Here is a 23018-nt window from a genome sequence, read left to right as displayed (position 1 = left end):
TGGTTGGAGCAGGGTCGCTCAAGGTGGCATTGAAACTGGGTTGGAAAGAGGAGAATTTTGACCTGTGGGCATGGTCTTCAGAAGGGGACCCTTGGCACCAAGGGGAGAGTATAGACAAGGGGCGAGATGTGATCCTCAGTGCGGAAAGCTGCTCTGCCAGCCGGGGCCAGGCAGAAGAGTGATGGGCGGAAGCAGGGAGAGCGGGGACCTCAGATGCCGACCCAAAGACGGAGGACTTCATCCCCCAGGACATGAGGGGCCCTGGGGTGGGCAGGGTGCGATGCATCCAGACCTGGGCCCTGATGGTTCTCCCCAGGCAGGGGGAGGATGCAGGAGGGATATTTGCAGAAAACAGGGCCCCAGTGACTTCATCAGGGACCTCCGTGGCCTTGCCTGTTGAGGGCGTGTCAGGCGGGGCTGTGGGAAGTAGAGGGGAAGGAAGAGGGCACCCAGGGCCACAGTCCTCTTCACTCCTCATCAGCAGCTGCCAAGTGCTAGATGCTCAGGATCTGCGAATGTAACACAGGGTTCATCCCCTCAAGGCAGGGTGCATGTGCGGGTATGTGTACACACAGGTATATGTCTGTGTTTGAGTGTGCATGTGTGTGCATTAGTATTACCTGCCAATGTTGTATGGGTGTGTGCACATGTATGTACGTGCATGGGCGTGTTTAGGAGTATGTACATGTGTGTTTATGTGCATGAATGTATGTGGGGGTGTGTGTGCGTGAGTGTACATACGTGTGTGTGCGTGCCTGACTGTGGGTGTGTGCACATGCATACATGTATGTGCACAGGTGTGCTAGTGTGCATGTGTGTATATGTGAGCGTGTGTATGTGAGCATGTGTGTGCATGCACACACAGCAAAGTGGGGACACAGAGGATGGTGACATTTCTTGGCAGCAGGGCGCTCTGAACGGTGTGCACATGGCCCGTAGGTAGCAGGGGCGAGTCAAAGGGGGCTCTCCGGAGGAGGCCCCACACTTTGCCCAAGGGCCCCGCCGGCCAGCCCTGTTTAAAGGGAAGGGATTTGTTTTAGGTGTGAGGAAATTGGGAGGAAAATCCACACCTACCTGGTGGCTTACTCCCCAAGTGTCAGCTGTCCTATAGTGTTGCCGGGGCCGGGTGAGTCTTCAGAGACTTGTGCATGGTTCAGCCCACAATGGTGGGGGAGGGTAAGAAAGAAGGTTCTAGGGCTCCTCCCCCAGCGGATGCCAGAAAAGGTGGGGCAGAGACTCAGGGCCCTGTTAGAAGGAGGTGCAGGAGCCGCAGCCAAACAGAGAAGCCCCCATGAGCCCCCCTCCCCCGTCGCCATCTCTCTCCTATGAACAGCAGGCCGCGGCCATGAAGAAGATGACCTGGACGCCAGCCCCAGCTCCTCCAGCTCTCTGCCCTCCAACAGTGCCTTCGCGAAGATGGTAAGGGGCCTCTCCTGCTCCCCCTCCTCATGCCCACCCACTCCCAGGCCTGGCACCATGTTTCCAGGACTCTATGTCCCCAGAACCCTCAGGCCCACGGACGCACCTCCCTGCCCAGGCCCAGCCACGAGCAGCATCCTGGCCACCCGCAGCTACAGCCCGGCCTCACCGTGTTCACTTAAAACTGCTCTGTGGCCTCACAATGTATTTACACCTTCCCGCCTCCTCCCTTCCCAATTTCACACTCGGTGGGAGAGGGGACAGGCCTCCGAGGCTGCAGCGGACAGGCACAGGCTGCTAGCACAGCGGCTGCAGCTTCTCAGCCCCCAGGGAGTGGGCACACCAGTGCCAAGGCTACGAACTGTGGAGTCCCAGGCCCCTCCCTGGCCCCAGTCCCCTCTCCCCATTCCAGCCCACCCGGCAGAGCCCTGCAGAGTCTCCGAGGCAGGAACCCAGCGCCACTGCCCCCCAGCCAGGCACCAAAGGAGTAGAATTAAAATTCCAGCCCTGAGGGAAGCCGCAGGAAGCTTGTCAGCTCCGCTTCCAAACTCGACTCTGGGGAGGCAAAGATTTCATAATGAATGACTCCAGGCTGGTGGCAGCTCGGGAGGCAGAAATCGAAGGCGACCCCCAGCAGGCTCCAGCAGGCCACTGTCTGGGCTCTATGCATAGTCCCAGGCTGGTGGTCTCCATCTTGGCCACAGCAGGGGCCCCAGCCCAACCTGTGCAAGGTGGTACTCCCCTGGCCTCCAAGCTGGCAGATCCCCCCCGCCCCCCCTACCCCCTTGCACTGCGAGCAGATGTTGGACCAGATGTGGCCGGCCCCCAAGGGCCAAGCACCGCCATCTCTGGCCAAAATCACCCCCAGGAGTGGCCTGCTGCAGTGCTCACCATCTGAGCAGGAGGCGGGAGTCAGCTGAGTTAAATTTAGCCCCCGTGGATGGAATATTATGCCCGTGGAGGCACTGGCATATAAATACCCAGCACCCCATCACACGCCGTGTGTTTTTAAAGCCACCCCATCGGAACCGGAACAGCATCATGTCCATCACTGCCGAGCCCCCAGGGAATGACTCCATCGTCAGGCGCTACAAGGAAGACGCGCCCCATCGCAGGTGGGTAGTGGGATGGGGAGAAGCGGAGACATTTGTCAGGAGCCCGCGTGTGCCCATTCACCTGCATCACCTCTGCACCACTCTGCACACACGGAGCCATCAGTCCTTGAGGCCACCCTGACAGGCGGGCGGGATGGGGCCCATTTTACAGATGCGGAGGCTGAGGCTTGGAGAAGTGACTGTCTAGGGCCACCCAGCCAGTGGCAACTGATGAAATCTTCGCCAGTCTGCCACATGCTGCCTGGAAGTATTGTGAGGGTGGCTTCCCCAGCCCTTCTGCTCTCCTCACCCCCTGGGAGCCACTAGTGTCCCCAACAAGGAAAACCATAGTACAGTACACCTGGTCCTCCAGATATTTCCAATCAGCTGCACGTTCAAAGTCATCGAAAGTCAAGATGGTTGGTCGGTCTTCTGGAAGGTTTTCTGGATCCACTCCCAGGTCCTGCCAAGGGTTTGGTTTTGAGCCTAGATGTACCACATCCCTTGGCCTCCGGAGAACGGGTTGGAAGGATTAGAAGCAAAGGACCCACCCGAATTCCTTAGTAATCTTCTCCCTCTGGGCAATTTAGGAATAGGTAAAGTGGCCACCATATTCCCAAACTGGCCAGATGATGAGCCCTCCCACTGCCTCCTAACTGCTCCCCGTGCCTCCCTGCCCATCTCCACTCAGCTCAAATCAGACCGTGTCTTTGGGGTGGCTTTGGGAAGCCCCAGATAGCAGCTGTGCTGAGGCTACCTCCACCCTTGTGGCATGTGGACAATTTAGAACACACGGCATAAACAGGATCACCCCGTCCACTTCTCCACCTGAAGGGGCACTCCAGCTATTTCAAACCTATTGTACAGCACACACGCACAGAGTGCAAAATGGGCGCTAAGTGCTCACCATGTCAGAGAGGAGGGGTGAGTGGGAGGTAGCAGGTGGGGGCTGTCAGGGACCCCTGCTGACCTGCCCTCACATTCCCTCCGCACACCCTGTGAATGCAGCAGGCTCGACCACCCTCTACGTGGCTCCGTGGGTGCTGTGTCCCTGCAGAGTCCAGCCTTCTTCTCCTGTCCTTCAGCCCATCCCCCTCTGCCCACCTGGTGGCCTTTCTTACTTGCCAATCCCGCTGTCAGAACCAGGCCTCAGATTGTGAGACACCCCCCAGGCTCCCTTCCACCCTGTGCACATGCACTCACGTACACACGCGAGCTTCCTCTTCTGCCTCCCCTGTGTCTTGCAGCACAGTTGAAGAAGACAACGACAGCGGTGGATTTGATGCCTTGGATCTCGACGGTACATTCCTGTCTCAGTCTCCTTGGGCTGCTGTAACAAAGTACCACCAACTGAGTGGCTTCAGAGAACAGACATGTCTCACCTCACAGCTCTGGAGGCTGGGAGTCAGATGAGGGTGTTGGTCGTGTTGATTCCTTCTGAAGCTCTGAGGGAGAATCTGCTCCATGCCTGTCTTCCTGGCTTCTGCTGGCTCCCGGCAATCCTTGGTTCTCCTTGGCTTGCAGCTCTGTTTGCCTACATGGTCACATGGCCATTGTTCTCTGTCTGCCTCACAGTATCAGTTCCCCTCTTTTATAAGTGCAGAAGTCTTATAGAATTAGGACCGGCCCTCCAGTATGACTTCATGTTAGCCCTCAGAAATCCTGTTTCCAAACCAGGGCACGTTCACAGATAAGAGGTTACGGGGTTAAGACTTCAACCGATCCTTCTGGGGGATGAAATTCAATCCATCACCATCTGCCCTCTGGCCCAAGATTGAGAAATGTCACAGGTGCAGGACTGTCTGCCATCTGGGGGAGCTTCCCACGAGCAGGGTGGCACTACACGTGTCTCTGACTCCGCAGGACCTGAGCTTTGTACGTAGTAGGTCCCCAGTGAATATGTGTGGGCGGACTCAGACAGCAGTGCCCAAGTGCTCTCTGTTCACTCGGTCCTGGCAAGAGGAAGATGCAGCCTGTGTCTCAGACAAGCTTGCCCGTGGCCAGGGGATACCCGAGGAGTTTGTTCTTCGTTTTATACAGACTCCTCAGGGAGCCATCCAGCGGCTGAATAAGGAGTCAGAATTAAGGCTGGCTCTCTGAAAACTAACAGCTATCGTGTGGTATAAATTCCTAGGTGGCAAAAGCACTTTGCATCAGCTGGTAACCTCAAGGTTGGTGGTTCGAACCCACCCAGCAGTGCCTGGGAAGAAAGTCCTGGCAATCTGCTTCTGAAAGGTCACAGCCTTGGAAACCCTATGGAGCACAGTTCTCTGCACACATGGGGTTGCCTTGAGCTGGAATAAACACGATGGAAGTGGGTTTGTTTTTTAAATCATGTAATGTAGCTGGGCCCTGTGCTAGGTGCGTGACTGACATAAACCCACTGCCATGGAGTCGATTCCAACTCATAGTGACAGAAATGCTATTATTCACCTCATTCAACAGATACAGAAACAGAGTCTTAGAGAGTTTACGTGACAGGTCAGTTCAGCAATAGACTGAGGAACGGACCAGAAGCAAGGAGACTTATAAAGAAACTCATGTATTAAAGCGCTAACCGGCCTGAATAAAATGAGTGGTGAGAATGAGGGGAAAAAGATGAGACTGGAATCGGGGTGCGAATCAAAGTTGTTTTTCATCCTCTGAAATTGGAGGCGTAGACGGGCAGATACGGTAGAGACCGCGGGGACCCAATGGCCCTAAGATGGTCCCAGGGCCGGAGCTGGTATGGTGGAAGGGATGGCCCTGCTCCCAGAAGGGGCCTTGCAGAAGGCCGGAAGTGAGGGTGTGGTCTTGGGCACATAGCTCCAAGCGATGGAAAGTGTGTGGGCAGCCTGGCCACCTTCCCCTTGCAGCCAAGAAGTAGGTTCACCTCAGGCAATATGGAGCCTCATGACTCACCAGGCCTTGTGCCGGGTACACCGGTCATGGAGAGGAATAATGTCCCTGAGTCTCACCCTTGTAGGGACTGAGGTGCTTATAGTTGTCACCAGTGGGAAGGAGGATGCTTGCATATGAGGCTGAGGACCGTCCACCCTGGACCAGCACAAGCAAGGGAGCGAAAGGGAGGATTCAGGAGTGGGCTCGGCGTGGTGGGGTGGTGGTAGCCAGCGTCACACCCCTTACAGCTCCAACAGCTCAGGAGACAGTGGCTCAGAGTCACCCGGATGTGGCCTGTTGGCACCCCTCAGTTCCAGGGCCCCGCATCCTTCCTCCACCCCTGGCCAGTCAAGGCTACCAGCAGATAAAATGAAAGATCCAAGGCCCTCCCTAATTGGATCCCATCGGATGCTATCGAGTGTTAAAGAGAGGTTAACACCTCATAGCGGCCGGGTAATGAGAGGAATTGAGGGAGTTTTGGAACGTGGAGAGAATCCGGGCAGTGGGCCAAGTATTCTGCAGTGTCGGGCAAATTCCTAGTGCCGGCCACCATGGTTATCTCAAAGAGCAGGATGAGTGTATCCCTTCACCTCCATGGCCCCAGATCGTGCCGGGTGGGTGTCTTTCCCCGAGGTCTGAATGACATGGGGAGGGGGCCTCTTGTTGGGTCCCACCAGGAAGCCAGTGGACAGGGGTGAGCGCTAAGGCGGTCCCAATGTGAAACTTGCGGGACCCAATTCAGAAACAGAACTAAACCAGAAAACCAAGCCCATTGCCATTGAGTTGATTCTGACTTACAGTGAGTGACCCTGTAGGACAAAGTAGAACTGCCCCATAGGGTATCCAAGGCTGTAATCTTCACGGGAGCAGACTGCTACATCTTTCTGCTGCGGAGCAGTTGGTGGATTCAAACTGCCAACCTTTCAGTTAGCAGCCAAGTGCTTAACCACTGTGCCACCAGGGCCCCTTCAAAAACAGAACTGCTAATGGAAAGGCCGCTTTCTCCAGATACAAGAAAGGGGTGGGAGGGGAATTCTTAAAATCTAGATACCAGGCCAGGCCTCATAAGAAGGGGAATGGCTATGCTAAAGATGACATATGCCCTAAGTGACCTCAGGGACCAGCTGAGTCACGGTCTTTGCTGCCCCCTTCCAAGCCTCCCTGCCCAGGGGAGAATTTCCGGGGAGGCAGGCAGGGAGGCGCAAGGGCCACTTGGTGCCTAAGCCAACCTCACTTCAGCCACCACCAGCCTGCCATACTCCCCTACCCACCTCCCCCCCACCCCGCCAAAACTACACCTGGAACCTGATGGCCCTGCCCTTCCTTTCCTCCCCCCACCCCCACTGTCTACCACTCCCGGACCCTGACACTCTCCTCTCCACACCACACCCTGACCCTGATGACCCCACTGGACCCTGATCTGGACGCTGACATCTCACCTCCAGACCACGCCGGGACCCTGACCCCACCATGCCCAGACCCTGACAGCCCCCTTTCCATTGCAGATGACAGTCATGAACGCTACTCCTTCGGGCCCCCCTCCATCCATTCCTCCTCCTCCTCCCACCAGTCTGAGGGCCTGGACGCCTATGACCTGGAGCAGGTCAACCTAATGTTCAGGAAGTTCTCTCTAGAAAGGTACCATGGGCCGTGGGAGAGGGGAGCCTGGGGTGGGGGGGAGGGGGGACAGGAGAACAGCCAGTGCCCCTAATGCCCTCCAAAAGGGGACCATTTAGGCCACCTTAGTGTTATGTCCTCTAGAGTCCAGATCCTAGTGGTCAGAAGTCACTTGTTGGACCCCCGGCAATAGGTGAAAGGACAGAAGCTGGAGAGGAAGGGCTTCCCAGGGCCACCAGCTTGTTACGGGTTTCTGCCCGTGACATGCTGTCCCTGTCACCCTGGAGTCCCATAGTGGCCCCCAGGTGGGAGGAGCAGGGCTGAAGTCTGCTGGGCCCCAGTGAACTGAGGTCTCCCTGCAGCAGGCTGCCAACAGGCCGGCTCCGGGTAGAGGGGTGGCTTTGTTCTCCTCTGGGCCCTTTATAGCAGGAGCCCAGGAGCTGGGCAGCGAGGCTGCTGCTACTGCAGCTCTGCTCCCATCATCTGACAAACACAGGTCCCCATCTGCCCCCGTCATGACACCCCACATATGACAGGTACAGGCCCCCCACCTGCCCCTGTCACAACACCCCAACATCTGACCAGCACAGGTGCCTGTCCACCTCCATCATGACACCCCAACATCTGACCAACGCAGGTGCCTGCCCGCTCCGATCATGACACCCCAATGTCTGATCAGTGCAGGTCCCCCACCTGCCCCAAACATGACACCCCAGCATCTGACCAGCACAGGTCCCCACCCACCCACACATCCCCTCCCTAGGGCTTTTCCCAGGGCAGGATCATCTACTTTCAGCCTGGGAATAACCACCTGCCCAACTACTGTCTTGTCCCCCATCCCAGGCCCTTCCGCCCATCGGTCACATCCGGGGGACACCTGCGGGGCCCGGGGTCCACGGTGCAGCATGCCACGCTGAGCGGGGACGGCCTCATTACCCAGCTCACTGTACTGGGCGGCAATGCTTCAGGCAGCTTCATCCACTCCGTGAAGCCAGGCTCCCTGGCTGAGAAGGCCGGCCTGCGCGAGGGCCACCAGCTGCTGCTGGTGAGGGCGGGGGAACACGGGAAGCCTGCACGAGGGACAGGGGGGCAGCACAAGGGGGCCAGGAGGGGGCCTGGGCAAGGGCCCCCAGTTGCTGCTGGTGGGGGGTGGGCTGGGGTAGACAGCTCAGCCCAGTGCCATGACCTTCCCCTCCACTGCCTCTGCACCTTCATCGCTGGCTGAGGGTGAGCCCGCCTGCCCCCCAGCCTTTCAAGACCGGGGCTGTCAGCTCCTCACGTGAAATCCCTCTCTGGGCTTTTCCCTCTGCAACTTCTCACTTGAGTTTCTGGAGCCAGCTCACACGTTCACACACGTCAGTGCATGTGTACACACACTCCACTATACATATGCACGTGCCAGCCCACATGCATACCAGCCCATGTGCATATGCACACACACCAGGAAACGTGTACTCCCAGGAAACGTGTGTACACACCCAGCAGACACGTGCACATACATACACACCAGCGTACACGTGCTTCCAGGATGCGCATGAGAGGCAGAGGAGCCTGTTTCGGGGGGAAGCTTTGTTCCCTCTCGGCAGCACCGAGCTGGCTGTTTGTTCTGGAAGAGACGCTTTCATTCCCTGTGCAGAGCGACCTCTCTCCCGCGGTTCGCTGCCCATGGAGCCGCGCGAACAATGGTCTCTGATATCTAGCTGGAAGGCTGCATCAGAGGCGAGCGGCAGAACGTGCCCCTGGACACGTGCACCAAGGAGGAGGCCCGCTGGACCATCCAGCGGTGCAGCGGCCCCGTCACCCTGCACTACAAGGTCAACCATGAAGGTAAGGGTGTGGGGCCCAGGATCAGCCCTGTCATGCCTCAATCGGTAACCTCCAACAACTGCTCTCCTACCCCACACTTCCATTTGCCATCTGTTCAGTGGGAGGAAGTCAGCCCTTCCTGGAATCCACAGGAGTGTCCTGCAGGGCAGTGGGCAGGACAGCAGGGAAGGGCAGTTTTAGTGGAGCAAACAGTTCATGCACTCGGCTACTAACCGAAAGATTGGTGGTTCGAGTCCACCCAGAGGCAGCTCAGAAGAAAAGCCTGGTGATCTTCTTCTGAAAGATCACAGCCGTTGAAAACTGCGTGGAGCGCAGTTACACTCTGACGCACATGGGGGAACGATGAGTGGAAGTTGACTCCGCAGCCACTGGTTCGGTTATTTGTCGAAGCAGGGGTTTCTGACCCTAGCTGGTCTCCCTTCGCATTGGCTCACTAGCACAAGCCTACACACCCAGTGCCACGCTCCGGCTGCCCCGTTGGAAGCCTGGTAGGATACCACAGGCTGAAGGCGGGATTCCATTCCCCAGCCACAAGGTTACCTGTCGAACCATGCAGAAGGCAGCAGACTGTCACCTGCCAAACCGAAGTTGGCTTCCAGTCCTGGACAGCACGCCTTCCTCAGGCTTCCTGGCCCCAAAAGCATCTCATCACGGATGCTCCAGGCAGAGGAAGCGTGAAGCCCCTCACAGGCCACAGCCCTTGGTCTCTGTGGTCCCCCAGCTCTGAGACAGGCTGCCCTCCCTTCCTCCTCCTTCCGCCCCAGCGTCTCATTAACTCTCCCCCTTCCTGGCCCCAGCCCAGGCAGCACCGGCTGAGCTGTTTTCCATTTCCAGAGGCTGAGCTCTCATTCTCACCTCTGCGTCTGCCTGCATGATCCTCTCCACAGCTTGCTCTTTATTTTTAACTACCAGGGGTTATGAATGTTTCAACAGAGCATAAATAGCCCGTTTCTCTCAAGCTGGCCTCAGTGCCACCCACCCACCTACCTGAACTTCCAACAGCATCCTGTTGTACAGAAGATAAACGTGGCACTGTGTCCCTAGACTCAGGACTAAGTCTCATCCATGCGCAGGCAGCACCGTCCCACTCCTGTGGCCTGGCTAAGTGGTGCCTGGCCCCCTGGCCAGCAGTGCCAGAGATACAGCATGAATAGCCTGAGATCCAGGTGGCACAAATGGTTAGTGCACTCAGCTGCTAACCAAAAGCTCTGAGGTTCGAGTCCAGTAAGAGGCACTTCAGAAGAAAGGCCTGGGAATCTACTTCCAAAAGATCACAGCCATTGAACACCCTATGGAGCACAGTTCCACCTGAGTTCTACCATCAGTCACCATGAGTTGGAGTCAGCTTGACGGCAGCTGGTTACTGGTCCCTCACAGATGCCAGGAGGCTGGGTAGTGACTGGTATTCAACTGATCGGGTGAGATGAGCTGGGCAAAGCTGGAGCCTCCAGAAGGACCCAGTAGGGAACCTCCTATCTCTCCAGGAACAGTCAGTGGGGACAGTGGTCAGACAGCCCTGATGGCTGGGACATGTGAAGTAGACATTGTGGCCATTTCTGGGCCTGGCAGCCAGGACCACTTCACTTCCGTTGTGTTAGGTAGCTCTTGGCCTCGGGGCTGATCTTGGGAATTTGTTAATGTTTGCTGCGTTTATTGTGTTCATGGTTTATGCCCTGCTCCTTCCAAAGGGATTTGCAGAAGTTTACACTAAAGGACAATGATGTTGTTAAATAAGGTTGAAACAACGTATAAGTGGTCCTGCCACTTTGGAAAACCACTTGGCAGAATCTACTAAAACTAAGCAGTTTTTCATAATAACCAAAAAACTGAAAACAATCCAAACGTGCTTTTGGGTAAAGCAACATTTTGATATGGATGAATCCATCAGTGTGGAATACTGTACAGCAGTGAAAAAGAACTGATACGTACCCAGTGACCTACTAATCCCACTTTTGCATATATACCAGAGAGCAATAAGTACATCCACCGAAAGATATGTGCAAGACTGTTCATAGCAGTTAGAATAATAGTCCCAAACTGGAAACAATCCGAGTGTGCATCCCAAAATAACAGATACATCAACATAGTGTGGAACACTATAATATAAAGAGAAAGAATAAGGCACTGCTGCATTGTAAACCATGAATGCATCTTACAGACAGTGTTGAGCATTGGAAGGCAGACACACAAGAGCACATACTGTCTGATTCCATCTATAGGAATGAGGTGAAGCTTGTCTGGGGTGATAACAGTCAGGATCATGGTTACCCTTGGTAAGAGTATTGACTGAGAAGGGCATGAGAGAGGGGGTTCTGGGTGATAACCACCCAGGTGTATACATTTGTGGAAATTCCTCAGACTGAATACTTAAGAATGTGAAGGTATGCAGTTTACCCTATGTAAGTGATACATCAATTTAAAAAAAAAAAAAAAAGCTACAAAGAACAAGTGCTATATAATGGCAGGTGTGGAGATTTTATAGAGATCCTGGTAAATGTAATGGTTGCCATTGGCACAAATGTAGCACTGAGCTTCCTGGAAGCCAAAGTAAAAAGGGAAACCCATAAATTACATGGCTGCTCATTCATCAAGAGGAAGAACTTTTCCCTAGCCATAAAGAGGAACGTATCCCATGGACACTTCGAGGATAGTGACGAGCTGACTTTGCCCCCGGAGGTGTCTTAATGCTGGATGGCCCTAAGCCAGTATTTGGAATCTCTCTCCTTACCTAGGGTATCGGAAGCTGTTGAAGGACATGGAGGAGGGCCTCATCACATCGGGGGACTCCTTCTACATTCGACTGAACCTGAACATCTCCAGCCAGCTGGACGCCTGCTCCATGTCCCTCAAGTGTGACGACGTCGTGCACGTCCGCGACACCATGTACCAGGACAGATACGAGTGGTTGTGTGCACGGGTTGACCCCTTCACGGACCACGACCTGGACATGGGCACCATACCCAGCTACAGCCGGTGAGGCCAGACCTGGGAGGGGCAGGCAGCAAACAGGGTTGCCAGGGGTGTGTACAGTGAGGCTAGAACCTGGAGGGGGGACCAGGTATCTGGGGCTGTCTGGTGAGCCCAGAACCTAGGGGGGACTGGGTAGTGAGCAGGGTGCTGGGGGGTGTACAGTGAGGCCAGAACCTGGAGGGAAAGCAGACAGAAAGCAGCGGTGCTAGGGGGTGGGGTGTATGGTGATCAGGAGCCACCCTACTCCGGTGTGATCTCGTGTTAACCTAACTGATAACACCATCATAACAAGGTCACATTCACAGGCGACCTTGTTTGGAAACCAGGGGTTAGGACTTCCACATGCCCTTTGAGGGGCCGCCATCCAACCCACAACACCCACTCTTTGTCTATTTAACAGTGAGGCCCCTATTCCCTCTGACTCCAGAAGCCTTCCTGGTCATGCTGTGGAGTTTCTCTTTCCCTCCCTGAACTCCCATGGGGCTGCTCTCCCTCATCTCCATGTTACAATGTAGCACACAGCTCCCTCTCTTTGGTCCCCCTGGTAGTGTTTCTTCCCCATACGTCACGCCCGACCTTGCCATGTGATTATCACGGCAGTAGCTGCGGTGACCAGCTGCAGGTCAGGGACTCCCTAGGTCCCTCACAGACTCTGACCCCACCTCCCAGGGCAGTCCTGCCCAATCAGCTTGATTAGACCAGGCTGACGGATGGGGAAACTGAGGCCCCAAGAAGTTAAATGACTTTGCCACAGTCACACAGCAAGTCAGAGCTGGAGGTGGGCTCGAAACCCCACTCCCAGCCACCCTGTTCTCTCTGGGGGAATCCTGAGGGTCGAAACACACGGGTCCACAGGGCCGTCCTCACATGGCCGGGCTTGCCTTGACCCCCACATCCAGTCCCAGCCTCTGAGGCCCTGCCCCCTCTTGCTCCCCAGAGCCCAGCAACTCCTCCTGGTCAAGCTGCAGCGGCTAATGCACAAGGGCGGCCGGGAGGAGGCAGACAGCACCCACCACACCCTGAGGGCACTGCGGGTAGGTCCCCAGCCACTGGGAAAGGCCCACCTCACGTGGGCTCTTTGGGAGGGCGTAGCACATGGAAGCCCTTGATAATCTCGGGATGATGAATTACAGGAGACTCAGTTTCTTAGGGAGAACTGGTGGCGCCGTGGTTAAGAGCTCGGCTACTAACCAAAAGATTGGCCTTTTGAATCCACCAGCTGCTCCTTGGAAACCCTATGGGACAGTTCTACCCTGTCGTATAGGGTCACTGTGAGTTGGAATCGACTAGATGGCAATAGATTTGGTTTTGGCGGGGAGGAGGGTTGTTCCTTGGAGGAGTCCTGGTGGCGCAGTGGTTAAGAGCTCATCTGCTAACCTAAAGGTTGGCCATTTGAATCCAGCAGCCGCTTCTTGGAAACCCTATGGGGCAGTTCTACTCTGTGCTATAGGGTCGCTTTGAGTCAGAATCGACTCAACAACAGGTTTGGTTTTGGTTTGGGGTTCCTTAGAAAGGTTTATGGGTGGTGCAAATGGTTTATGCTTGACTACTAACCTAAAGATTGGCAGTTCATACCCACCCATACCCTGAGACACATAGGGTTGCTAGGAGTCAGAGTCAACTCAGCCACAAAGGTTTTTTGATTTCTCAGGAATGGAACACCCCTCCAAAAAGAACCCCTTCCCAGTGTCCAGCCCCTGGGCTTAGAGTTTGAAGGAGAAGAGAGTGACAGACGAGCCAAGGTTTTCTGTCCCAGCTGGAATGCTGGCCTTTGCTCTGCCATCTCTGATTTCTGTTGATCAGAACAAGTCACCTCCTTCCCCAGTCTCTGGATGCTTCTCCCTCCAAGCTGGCTCCCTGGTCTGATCCCATAATGGAGGCATCTGTCCCTTTAGCCCTGAGGGGATCGGGGGGCTGGCCTCCAGCTCTCCGGGTATGATTGAGCTCAGCTGCTCTGACTGGCTGACACTGTGCTTTCCAGAACACCCTGCAGCCCGAGGAGCCCTTGTCCACGAGTGACCCCCGCGTCAGTCCCCGGCTCTCACGAGCAAGCTTCCTTTTTGGCCAGCTCCTCCAGGTAAAGCTCTCACAAGTGCCTGCTGACTGGGCTATCACACTTTGCCATGGCTCTGCCTTCTCTTTTCTGAGAAGAGACGCCACTGTCAAAATCACAATGCTGCAAGCTTTTCACTGGGCATCACGTCTTCTCCCATTTTATCCTCACAGCGGCGGCTTGGTAGACAGCCTCTGAACTTGGCGGAAGCAAACTGTGCTTTCACAGAGGATTTAAGGAAACTTATAGTTTCATGAAATGTAAACAACATAGCTGTTAAGCTGTTAATAAAAAGTCAAGAGAGGAAAGCAAGCATTCCAGATACTGAGGCCAGTTAAGTTCCTTAGATCGAGCATGAAATTTATCCCCGAGCCTCCTGGCAGCCAAGGAATAAGGGAAACCAGCAATCTCTGTAAATCTTAGCAGATGATGGAAATGTTTTAGCTCTTTGGGACCAAAAAGGGCTTTTCTCCTGTACTCAATTCCAAAAGGAAGTTTTTTACTTGGACCATTATACAAAGAGCGTTGACTAACGTAGCGCATGTTATCTTCAGCAGTAATTTCGCATAATGCAGAAGCATCCTGTGTGGCCGTTTCTCATACCACCAGTTGATAAAGGCTAAGGGGGTAATGTTCAGATTGCCCTGTGAACATGCTTCTGTGTAGGCACTGCACAAATTAGGCCCCAGTGGAGCTGCTGTGAAGAGTTCCTGGGTGGTACATATGGTTAATGTGCTTGGCTGCCAACTAAAGGTTGGTGGTTTGAGTCCACCCACAGGTACCTTGGAAGAAAGGCCTGACAATCTCCTTCCGAAAAAATCAGCCACTGAAAACCCGATGTAGCACAGTTGTTCTCTGACACACATGGGATCACCATGAGTTAGAGTCAACTCAACAGTAACTGGTGACAATGTCGAATTGCCAAAGGGCACAAAAGACCTGCCAGGTGGTTGTCTCCTGTCTTTCCAGGGGCCCTGGCTGACCCAGATCCCACAGCTTACACGTGAGAGCTAGGAGTTGAGCAAAGAGGTCAGTCGGAGTCCTGGTTAGAAGCAAACGGAGGGCCTTCCTTCCCCATCTCCCTCCAGTTTGTCAGCAGGTCGGAGAACAAGTACAAGCGCATGAACAGCCATGAGCGGGTTCGCATCATCTCTGGAGGCCAGCCAGGGAGCCTGGGCCGGGCATCACTGGACGTCACCAAGCTCCTGAGCGAGAAGCAGGAAGGTATGGCAATGACTCCTCCAACACCCGGAGCTACCCTGCACACATAGCCCCCAACATCCAGGGCCACCCTACACACAGAGCCCCCAACACCCAGGGCCACCCTGCACACACAGCCCCCAACACCCAGGGCCCTGCTGCACACACAGCCCCCAACACCCAGGGCCAAACTATGTGCAAAATGCCTGCCCCCAGGGCCACCCTAAGCAAACAGCCCCCTACTAGTCCCTGGGAGGTGAGCTGCTTGCCTGCTCCCCCCAGGAGTGGGGCTGTTGCTAGACGTTGTGAGCTGGTGGCATGGGAGGTAAGGGTCATCTGCTCAGCCTTACTCAGGAGGACGCCACCGCCTCCTGCCATGGCCACCCTGCCAAGTTCGCCCACTAATGAGTACTCACTGGAGTCAGCTTGCACCCAGATGCCCATGTTAATTGGAGCTGTTCACTGTGAAGTGTTTATTTGTCGATTCCTTTCCCCACTGAGTGCCTCTTGCCATTTATCAAACTGTGAGGGCTGCCTGGTGTCCTCTCCCCTGGTACTTGGCATCGCAGACAGACAGCCAGCCCTGCCCACCGCTGCCCAGGGCCAAGGCCACCTGCTTGGGGGTGTCCAGAGGAGCTACACGTGTGTCAATGCCAGACTGTCCTCCTTGGGCCACCTGGCTGCTCACCAACAGACCCCTTCTCCCCCGGTCCCCTCTGCTCCACTCCCCACACATAGCCAGAGGGGCTTCAAAGAGTAGAACTGAGACCAAATCTCTCCCGACTCCGGCCCTGGCAGCTTCCCTGTGCTCCTGGAATAAACCCAGGCCTCGGGTCACACCCCTCCTCAGAGAAGTCTCACCTTCTGTAATGATCTAATTTCGTGTATTTGGTACCCATTTCTTGCCTGATCCCTCCCACCATCCCCCACCTGCCACATGAACTCTGGGAGGTAAGGCCTGTTCCACCCTGTCCACAGCTGTTGCTGGCCCTCAGGCCACCTCATACATGTTTTCAGGTGACTGAGCATCACCCTGGGCCTCCGGGGCTCATGGTAACCGACGTGGAGTGTGATTGTCAGTCCTTGCACTTGTCATCAGAGATTAGCCCCCATGTCCTGTCCACCCCCATGGTGGGGTCTGACCACCATCCCCTTCCGCTTGTAGACGTGGAGCCAGAGAGTGAGCTCAGCAGAAACCTCAGCCTGATCCCCTACAGCCTGGTGCGCCCCTTCTCCTGCATACGCCGCCGGCCAGTGCTCTTCTCGCCCTCCATGCTGGCCAAGACGCTGGTGCAGAAGCTGCTCAACTCGGGAGGCGCCATGGAGTTCACCATGTGCAAGCCAGGTGAGCACAGCCCGTACCCCTCCACTGCTGCACGTGGTGTGCCTTCACTCCCTGCGGGTGTTGACACCAGGGGTGGTGAGCTCACTGTGGCCGGAGGCCAGGAAGAGTGGCCGTTCCATCCCCCTTTTGCACAGGGTAGCTGGCTGCAGGCCGCAGGGCCAGCGAGATACTCTCACTCAGAGCCCTACTCAGCCCTGCAGGGAGGCTCCCAGTCAGCCCTGCAGGGAGCCACCCAGCAGCTCTGGGGCTCACATCCTCATGTCGCAGGGGACTATGACAGTGCCCACTGCACAGCTGCCATGGGGTGAGATGGGACAAGTTTGGCCCTGGCTGCCCTTTAGGACCACTGGCAGCACCATCAGGACGGACCCTTTCTCTCCAGATGTCGTCACAAGAGACGAGTTTCTCAGGAAGCAGAAGACTGAGACCATCATCTACTTCCGAGAGAAGAACCCAAACACTTTTGAATGCATCGTCCCCACCAACATCGAGGCCGTGGCCGCTAAGGTGAGGGCCACTGGGCAGACTGGGGAACCGTGTGACCCCTGGCCCGTGCTGGGCAGAATAGGGGGTCGTGAACCCTGACAAGCAGACTGGAGGGCCAGGACCCTACTGAGCAAACTAAAGGGCCGTGACCCCTGCCAGGCAGACTAGGGGACTGTGACCTCTGCCCAGGCAGACTAGGTGGGCCTTGACCCTACTGGGCAGACTGGGAGCTGGGACCCCTGCCTGCTTCTCTCTGGTTGTGGACAAGGGGGGATGAGGACTGACCTTCAACCCTCCTGTTCGAACCTCATCTTTCCCTTTCTCTCTGCCTTTGCCCTATGTGACCTCTCCCTCCCCCTGGGTCCCACGCCCTGGCTCTCTGGTCTGTATTCTGAAGCAGCCTTCTATTTTTGATGCCTTCCTAGTGCTGGTGTCATTCGCACTGTTCAGGGACGTGTGTGTCTGGTTGTGATAACACAGTCCAGAGACAGAGAGAGCATGTTAGGGGTGAGAGACGGGCAAGCAGGTGGCAGGGATGGCAGCTGCCAAACAGGGAAAGTGGGCCATTGGAGGGTGTTGGCACCAAGCACAAAAAAGCCATCTATGTGCAGTTTGGAGTCTTCTAGAGCCACTCAGAGGGCAGTGGTGGTTCAGGGGTAGAATGCTCGCCTCCCGTACAGAGACCCAAGCTCGATTCCCGGCCACTACATCTCATGCGCAGCCACCACCCGTCTGTTAGCGCAAGCTTGCGCGTTGCTGTGGTGCTGAACAGGTTTCAGCGGAGCGTCCAGACTGAGATGGACTAGGAAGGTGGGAAACGGTGGCGGGCCGGAGCTGACAGGGGGCCTGTGCTCACAGAACAAGCACTGTCTGCTGGAGGCAGGGATCAGCTGCACAAGAGACCTGATCAGGTCCAAGATCTACCCCATCGTGCTCTTCATCCGTGTGTCTGAGAAGAACATCAAGAGGTTCAGGTAGGTCTCTGAGACCCTCCTGGGGCAGGAGCCCAGAAGCTTCTCCCCTAACGCCCTGACAAAAGCACAGCCCTTCAGCCAAGCTTCCATCATGTCCACCAAGAACAGCTGGCTGCATCTTCCTGCGCTCATTCCTCTAATAGATCCTTATCCAGTGCCAACCTCCATTAGAGGACAGGCCCAGCCCCTCCCCCACCCCCCGCCAGAGCACAAACCCCACTGCAGCCACAGAGACAGGACACAAGAGCCCAGAGGGGGACAGAGGGGGACAGAGAGGGTGAGGACAGGGCCACGTCATACAGGTGGGCTCCAGTGAGCAGAGACCTAGAGACCTGACTGCAGTGAGGGGTGGGCCGAGCAGGACCTGGAGGAGAAGGTTCTGTGCAGAGGGCAGGCTGGTGCCCAGACCCCGTAGCAGGAGCAGTCAAGAGGCCAGTGTGGAGGGCAGATGGGAGGGGATGCTGGAACCGGAACAGGGTCCCTATCCGAGTGGACAGGTAGGACATTGCACGTTCTGGGGCTGCCACACACAATACCGTAAGTGGAGGACTTTAAAGAACAGAAATTGATTGTCTCACAACTCTGAAGGCTGGGAGATCGAATCAGGGTGTTGGGCACGTTGATGCCTTCTGAGGCTCTGAGGGAGAATCTGTCCCAGGCCTCTCTCCCAGCTTCTGGTGGCTGCTGGCAATCCCTAGCATACTTTTGCTGTTTGTAGGGCCACAGTGGCCCTATGTCTCCATGTCTGACTCCCCTTTATAAAACACCACCCAGAAGGGATTAGGACTAGCACCCTCCCTACTGCAATATGACTTAACTGACCACAGCTGTGAAGAAAAACCCTATTTCCAAACAAGGTCACGTTCACAGGTACTGGGGGTAGGACTTGAACATGACTTTTCCAGGAATACAATTTACAAAATCACAGCCATGGTGAGAATTTGACACTTAATCTGAACAACGGGCAGCCATGGAGGGTTTTTTTGTGGACCTCATCTAACTTAGGACCTAAAAGGCTCCCTCTCATGCTGTGTTGAGAAGGGCTTACAATCATCCCAGTGAGAGCCATGCAGGGCTAGGATAAGAATCATGTCTGGGAGGCGACAAGAAAGACACCTTGATTCTAGATCCATCTTGAAGGGCAAGCCCGCAGAATCTGTTAGGGCTGGATTTGGAAGAAAGAGAGGAAACGAGGGATGACCCTAAGTTTGGGGCCCGACCTCTAACCCTCACCTCCTCATGCACATGGCCACAAAATAAATATGATTACCACATTTCACAGCTGGAGCAACTGAGACTAACAGCGATCAGGCCACTCCATTCCTTCTCCGAATGTTTACAAGCTCGTGTTAGTTTCCAGCCCTGCTCAGTGAGCTGGAGAACCCAGCCATGAACCAATGAAGCCCACCTCCCAAAATTTCCATCATAAACAAAGTGCGCCAGGCAGTGTGCAGTGTTAGAAGGCGTGGCGAGATGCCATGGAGAGGCAGACAGCTGGGGAGGGTGGTAAGTGCGGCAGCTATCAGCAGGGTGGCTGGGGCAGCTCCAGAGGACAGCGGAGGACCCCTGGCCTGTGGTGGCCGTGCAGTGGGCGCCACAGCCATGTCCCTTCTCGAGGCTCCCCGGGGGTGGCCAAGCCCACATGCGTCTGTCCCTTCTCTGCCCGCAGGAAGCTTCTCCCCCGGCCAGAGACGGAGGAGGAGTTTCTGCGCCTGTGCCGGCTGAAGGAGAAGGAGCTGGAGGCCCTGCCGTGCCTGTACGCTACGGTGGAGGCCGACATGTGGGGCAGCGTGGAGGAGCTGCTTCGAGTCATCAAGGACAAGATTGGCGAGGAGCAGCGCAAAACTGTCTGGGTGGACGAAGATCAGCTGTGAGGCGATGGCACCCTGGGTCTATGCAGACTCAAGGAGGGTCCACGCAGACTCGAGGGACGTCTACCCACCATGTAATGCTGTGGGTGGGGCGTTCTGTGGCCCTAGAGCAGCCACCCCCTGGGGACAGGTGCCACCGTAGGGACAGACATACCTGGGGAGGGGCAGGGAGTCGTGATTCCACCCCCAGCCTCCTAGGCTGAGTCATTGGTCCCTGCTGGCATACTCTGGGAGACAGGGCCAGACGGAGGACGCCCAGCCAGAGCCCCCAGCCAGTGGGAGCCTCTCAGGCTGGAACAGCAGTTGAATGTAATGCATAGCACAGGTGCACCACCTGGACAGGTGTGGGGCAGGTATACCACCTGGACAGGTGTGGGGCGGGTGTGCCATCTGGACAGGTGTGGGGCGGGTGCGCCACCTGGACAGGTGTGGGGAAGGTGCGCCACCTGGATCAGAGGCCAGGACACTGCCAGTTCTCAGTTACACGACAAGCACATTCCCAGCCAGGACAGGTCTGGGGGGTGGGGGCAGTGTGCTGTGCTGTTGTTTTTCTTGCATTAAATATCCATATTCCTTGGTTTTCTACCATTTTGTTTAACAGTTGGCAGGGGTTTCTGCTCTTGCCACCTTCCTAACAGGGAAGCCACCCCAGCAAGCTCAGTTTAGGCCCAGAGTAGGCTCGGGGGAAGTAGGGGGAAGGTCAGGTAGACCTGCATTCCAGGGCCCCAGAAGAAGCCTGGCTGACAGCTGCTTCAGGGGCATCATTGCTAACAGTACCCCCTTTGACTGAGGTAGGTCCTGATTTAGGCAATCAATTACCAAGTCTCCTGGGAAGGGCCCATCCTTCCGGGAGCTGCTGGGATGGTCTTCTCTTTGTGCTCCTGCATCCCCTGATGCCAGGCCACCCCTCACTCCCCACACTGCAGCCACCCGTGCCTGCCTACCCCAGACTGTTCTCCATCCCCCATGCAATGGCCTGCAGCACAACCTCCTGTCACCCCCAGAGCAGGAACGGACAGATGGATCAAGCTCTCCATTGCCCAGGAGCGGGGGCTGGAGGTCAGCTAGGCCTCTTTCCCCAGCAGATAGCAGAGGCCCTCTGGGCTCCAGAGTCGTGTTTCTCCTTGACCCGAAAATGTGATGCAAAATAGACACCCATGTTCATTGTAGCACTATTCAGAATAGCAAAAAGATAGAAACAACCTAAGTATCCATCAGCAGATGGGGGATAAACAAACTGGGGTACATACACACAATGGAATATTATGCAACAATAAAGAGCAACGATGAATACCCAAAACATCTCACCACATGGCTGAATCTACAGGACATTATGCTGAGTGAAATAAGCCAGTCAGAAAAGGACAAACATTGTATGAGACCACTATTATAAAACCCAAGAAAAGGTTACACACAGAAAAAAAATTTTGATGGCTATGGGGGGAGGGGAGGGAATCACTAACTAGACAGTAGGCAAGTGGTAATGTTGGTGAAGGGAAAGACAACACACAATAAAGGGAAAATCACCACAACTTGACCATGGCAAAGTCGTAGAAGCTTCCTAGGCACATTCAAACACTTTGAGGGACCAAGTACAGGGGCTGAGGGCCAGGGACCAGGGTCTCAGGGAACATCTAGGTCAATAGGCATAACATGGTTCATAAGGAAGATATTCCACATCGTACTTTGGTGAGTAGCGTCTGGGGTCTTAAGTGCTCATGAGCAGCCATCTAAGATACATCTATTGGTCCCATCCTGTCTGGAGCAAAGGAGAATGAAGAAAACCAAAGATACGAGGAAAATAGGTCCAAAGGACTAATGGACCACAGTCTTTACCACCCTGGGCCCAGAAGAACTAGATGGTGCCCAGCTACAACCACCAATGGTTCTGACGGGGATCACAATAGAGGGTCCTGGACAGAGTGGGAGAAAAATGTAGAATAAAATCCAAATTAACAAAAAAAAAATCAGACGTAGTGGTCTGACAGAGACGGGAGGAACTCCTGAAACAACAGCCCCCAGGCACCCTGCTAACGCAGAACTGAAGCCACTCCCAAAGTCCACCTTTCAGCCAAAGATTACACAGGCCTATAAAACCAACGATAAGGTGCTTCTTAGTTCAATTAAGTATATGAGACCAAATGGACAACACCTGCCTGAAAGCAAAGACAAGAAGGCAGGAAGGGATGGGAAAACTGGACAAATAAACACAGGAAAATGGGAAACCCAGAGTGAAAAAGGGAAGAGTGCTGACACATTGTGGGGATAGCAACCAATGTCACAAAACAATTTGTATAAATTTTTGAATGAGAAATTAATTCGCACTGTAAACTTTCACCTAAAGCACAATAAAATTAAAAAAAAAAAAAAAAGTGACGCAAATGTGCCGGGGCTGTCCACCGAGGCCAGCCAAGCCCTGTGCAGATGCCACACTGCAGATTCAGAGACTCGGGAGTTTGGGCTGAAACCCAGGTCTGTCTCTCTGCTCACAGGCACTGTGGGAGCCGCTCCTAGTTGACAACCCAATATCCACCCTCCCTTTCTTACAGAATCCTGATATTAGCCTGGAATACTATGTGTGTGGCAAAAAGACCATATTTTCAGCATCCTTTGCAGCTAAGGTAATAAAGGAAATATAAGGGGAGGTTTCAGTAGAGTCAAAGGAAACAAACAGCCCTTCCTTCAGTTTCCTACCTGGGATGCAGACATGATGGCTGGAACTCCAGCAGCCATTTGGATCTTAAGGATGGGCACTATGAGCAGAGGATGGTGAAGCAAAAAGACAGAAGGAGCCAGAGTCCTACATGACACCTTGCAGCTCAGAACTGCTGCTTGGGTTTCTTTAACATGCGACAGGAATACATTTGTATCTTAGTTTTAAGTTGCTGTTATCTCAGGTCTATTACTTGCAGCCTAGAGCAATTCCTAACAAGTATGCAAGCAACATAGGAGTCCCTGGGTGGCACACAGGGTTAAGCACTGGACTATTAGCCGAAAAGTTGGTGGTTCGAACTCACCCAGAGGCACCTCGGAAGAAAGGCCTGGCAATCTACTTCTGAAAACCAGCCACCAAAAACCCTATGGAGCACAGTTCTACTCTGGTACCTGTGGGGCGCCACAAGTCCTAGTTGACTCCACGGCAGCAGTAACACACAAGCAACCCTTATCTTGCTGATTTCAAATACCATGGCATGCGTGAGTCGACCCTCTCTGAGATTCTTGCCACATCTTCCAGAAATGAATTATTAGTAGAAGAACCATATTAATCTTTCATCCTAGAAA

At 54.8% G+C, this 23018-nt stretch overlaps 1 protein-coding gene across 7 annotated transcripts in view; it reads left to right on the top strand.

Annotated features, from left to right (window-relative positions):
• Positions 1–21563, top strand: part of CARD11 (caspase recruitment domain family member 11) — a 136608-nt gene extending 115045 nt beyond the window's left edge. For 6 of the 7 annotated variants that reach the window (XM_049904870.1, XM_049904873.1, XM_049904874.1 and 3 more), the window contains 14 exons: positions 1334–1419; positions 2434–2534; positions 3761–3813; positions 6899–7031; positions 7854–8055; positions 8711–8837; positions 11570–11810; positions 12745–12841; positions 13789–13884; positions 14949–15084; positions 16226–16405; positions 16788–16912; positions 17750–17865; positions 19535–21563. In XM_049904870.1, coding sequence (XP_049760827.1) covers positions 1334–1419; positions 2434–2534; positions 3761–3813; positions 6899–7031; positions 7854–8055; positions 8711–8837; positions 11570–11810; positions 12745–12841; positions 13789–13884; positions 14949–15084; positions 16226–16405; positions 16788–16912; positions 17750–17865; positions 19535–19739 — 1898 coding nt within the window. In that variant the 3' untranslated portion in view covers positions 19740–21563. The remainder of the gene's footprint in view (positions 1–1333; positions 1420–2433; positions 2535–3760; positions 3814–6898; positions 7032–7853; positions 8056–8710; positions 8838–11569; positions 11811–12744; positions 12842–13788; positions 13885–14948; positions 15085–16225; positions 16406–16787; positions 16913–17749; positions 17866–19534) is intronic. The other variant, XM_049904877.1, reaches the window with a different exon arrangement.
• Positions 21564–23018: the final 1455 nt, after the last annotated feature.

Source organism: Elephas maximus, chromosome 12, assembly GCF_024166365.1.
Source record: "Elephas maximus indicus isolate mEleMax1 chromosome 12, mEleMax1 primary haplotype, whole genome shotgun sequence".
Classification (NCBI taxonomy): domain Eukaryota; kingdom Metazoa; phylum Chordata; class Mammalia; order Proboscidea; family Elephantidae; genus Elephas; species Elephas maximus.
This window is presented reverse-complemented; position numbering and strand designations above follow the sequence as displayed.